Source organism: Cynoglossus semilaevis, chromosome 14, assembly GCF_000523025.1.
Source record: "Cynoglossus semilaevis isolate Cse_v1.0 chromosome 14, Cse_v1.0, whole genome shotgun sequence".
Taxonomy (NCBI): Eukaryota; Metazoa; Chordata; class Actinopteri; order Pleuronectiformes; family Cynoglossidae; genus Cynoglossus; species Cynoglossus semilaevis.
The window spans coordinates 27528368-27531395 of NC_024320.1; the positions used below are offsets into that span (position 1 = coordinate 27528368).

The 3028-nt window shown below is 41.2% G+C and overlaps 1 protein-coding gene across 3 annotated transcripts in view; it reads left to right on the plus strand.

The window, feature by feature from the left end:
* Positions 1-3028, plus strand: part of nup54 (nucleoporin 54) — a 9139-nt gene that overhangs the window by 1015 nt on the left and 5096 nt on the right. Inside the window, exons 4-10 of one of the 3 annotated variants that reach the window (XM_025061943.1) lie at positions 35-199; positions 537-626; positions 991-1149; positions 1843-2069; positions 2191-2378; positions 2487-2683; positions 2772-2826. In XM_025061943.1, the coding sequence (XP_024917711.1) occupies positions 35-199; positions 537-626; positions 991-1149; positions 1843-2069; positions 2191-2378; positions 2487-2683; positions 2772-2826 (1081 nt within the window). The remainder of the gene's footprint in view (positions 1-34; positions 200-536; positions 627-990; positions 1150-1842; positions 2070-2190; positions 2379-2486; positions 2684-2771; positions 2827-3028) is intronic. The other 2 variants (XM_008326242.3, XM_025061941.1) reach the window with 2 other exon arrangements.

Below are 3028 nucleotides of genomic sequence, written 5' to 3' on the forward strand. Positions count from 1 at the left end.
TGTCTCTCTTGTTGCCTGCTTTCGCTGGTCGCAGGATTTGGGGGGCTGGGAACTGGAAACACCACAGCTGGTGGGTTTAGTTTTGGAGGGTTTGGTTTAAATGCCAACCCAGCAGCTGTCAGCTTTAATGTGGGGTGCTTTGGTACAGCAACCACCACTGGCACTGTATTCAATTTTGGTAATAGCCTTGCTAGCACAGGTATAGACGACTTTTGAATGACCCCTCGGTACAGTTTGTGTTTGTTCACATTAACACACATTTTCTTCTGTGTTCACGTCGCTGTGGTGCAGTGCTTTTATTTTATCTCTTCTAGTGATTTCTCTCATTACACCTGACTCATTAATTCCATTTGCATGAAAAGAAAAAGAATGACTGTAATATTCGTTGAAAGATCTGTTTTTAAACAAACAACAATTTCTGTGTCACATTCATGATTTTCTTTTCATGTCAAAAAAATCATTGATTTCAGCCTTTCACCTTCTTTGCTGTGTGTGCCTCATCCTTTACCCACACGATGCCTTTGCTTTATATTCAGGCACTTTCGGTGGCTTTGGAGCAACGACAACTGCTGCTGCCGTACCACAAGGGTCTACATTTAGTTTCACCAATCCCTCAAACACCACCGGTGAGTTGAGACCTTGCTTTGAATGAGTCAGATGTTTACACAATTAAGAAACATCTGTGACTTTACATGGAAGAAATGGTTGTTTGTTTTTAATCATGTAGTTCAGTCAGAAAATGTTTCCAAAATATGCAAGACTACATTTTATAGTCAGTTAGTTTTTGTATTAAAATATTTTTTTTGTGCAAAAACATTGAGATTCGTTTTATTTTATTTTTTTAAGTTTATTGAATTGAAATAAAACAAACATGTATGAATCCGAATTTCAATCACTCTGTCTGGAAGAAACTGTGCTGGTTTGAATTAATCTTTTTTCAAACCTTGAATATTAGGAGATAAATGCTTTGCCATTCGTGTGCTTTTTCAGGAGGCCTTTTTAGTAACACACAGAACAAAGGCTTTGGATTCTCCACTGGTCTCGGTACCGGCACCGGTGCTGCAGCCACTGGATTTGGCGCTACATTAGGATCAACAGGTCTAGGTGGTTTTGGAGGCTTTAACATCCAGTCAACTCAGCCACAACAAGGTAAAAGAACTTTATTTTGAAAAGCTGTTCTCTAGTCATATCCTAAGGAGATATTTTCAATTTTTGCTGAATTATTTCAGCTTCTTTATATCTGCACTATAAGCAGAAAGACGCAAAGGCTTGAAAAATATACATTTCAGGAAACTTACCATGAAAAGTTGGCCAGAGGTTTTTTGCCAAGATTCCAAACTTTAAATGGGGAATAAATTTAAAATTGTTCAATTTAACAAATCGTGTTTGTCTTGACAAAGGAAGCTATATATGCAAAAGATGTTTAAATACATAAAAATAAATATATATATTTTCCCAAAGTATATTTAATTCCTAATAAAGAAATTAGAAGTGTGTTAGATTGCAGTTTTTCTCCTGTTTATGTGGTTAAATTTGAAAGTTAATTACTATCAAATTTTAACAACACAATAAAATACCAATGGTCTCAATCATTTCAAAAATAGGACAGGCTCACTCATAGCATCTGGTTACCTTGGTATGCCCTCTTTCCAACGACAGAGGGCGCTGGCAAGACTTGACCTCTGCTCAAACGTCATCACGCGACACTCTGTTCAGCCTAGCCAATGTAAACTACATAAAAAATTCAGATTTTTTTTTTAAATTTACATATTTATGTCATTACGTTAAAATGATGTGTTTTTTCTAAATGTAATTCAATCTTTTATTCCCCACCGTCACCAGGAAGCTTGTTTGGCCCACAGGCCCATCAGCAGGGTCAGAACCAGCCCACGCAGCTTTTCCAGCAGGTCACCGCTCTCTCGGCTCTCACCTTGTTAGGAGACGAACGTGACTCCATCTTGGCCAAGTGGAACCAGCTGCAGGCTTACTGGGGCACAGGCAAAGGCTTCTTCAGCAACAACAACCCCCCTGTAGAATTTAACCAGGAGAACCCATTCTGCCGGTTCAAGGTCAGAGACGGTCTCCTCGGTGCTGCCCTTTGAATTGTCTGATCTTTTCGAGGCTGAATGACTGATGTGTGTGTGTGTTCTCAGGCTGAATGACTGATGTGTGTGTGTGTGTGTTCTTCAGGCCGTGGGCTATAGCTGTGTTCCACTCAGTAAAGACGAGGATGGGTTAGTCATTTTGATTCTGGGCAAAAGGGAAGCGGACGTGCGGGCCCAGCAGCAGCAGCTGGTGGAGTCTCTACATAAGGTCCTGGGAAACCACCAAACACTCGCTGTCAATGTAGATGATGTCAAAGCTCTACCAAGTGACCAGTAGGTGTCAGTCACACTTTACACACTGTGTACTAAAACTGTGAATATTTAATAAAACCCATTCACTTCCAAGAGTAAATCTTTTTTTTTTTTCTCTCTCTCTCTCAGGACGGAGGTGATCGTTTATGTGGTGGAGCGTTCCCTCAATGGCACCTCCAAGCGAATCCCTGCCACCACGCTCTTCAACTTCCTGGAGCAGGCCAACATCAAGGTGCAGCTCTCACAGATCGGAGTGGCCAGGTCTGTTCCCCGCACAGAGCTGTCTCCAGCTCAGCTCAAACAGCTGCAGCAGAACGCCCCCACAGGTACAGTACACACACCTGTCCACGTCACAGCTAACGTTCTTCTTCACTCATCTGGAGTGAAAGTTAAAGTCTAGTCTTTCATTATTAGGTGTGGACCCCATAATTTGGGAGCAAGCCAAGGTTGACAACCCTGACCCTGAGAAGTGAGTTGGTTAATGGTTTTGTTCACTGTATATTATCTGTAGCCAAACGTACCAAGTTCTGTTCATACGACATGATGTAACTCGATTTTTGCTGTAACTCTCAGACTTTACATAAGTACCTGCGCCATTCACCTACGCTAACACAGGGGTAACATCATAATCTAGGACGTAAAAACATCAGAAGAGTCTTGACTTATGCCTG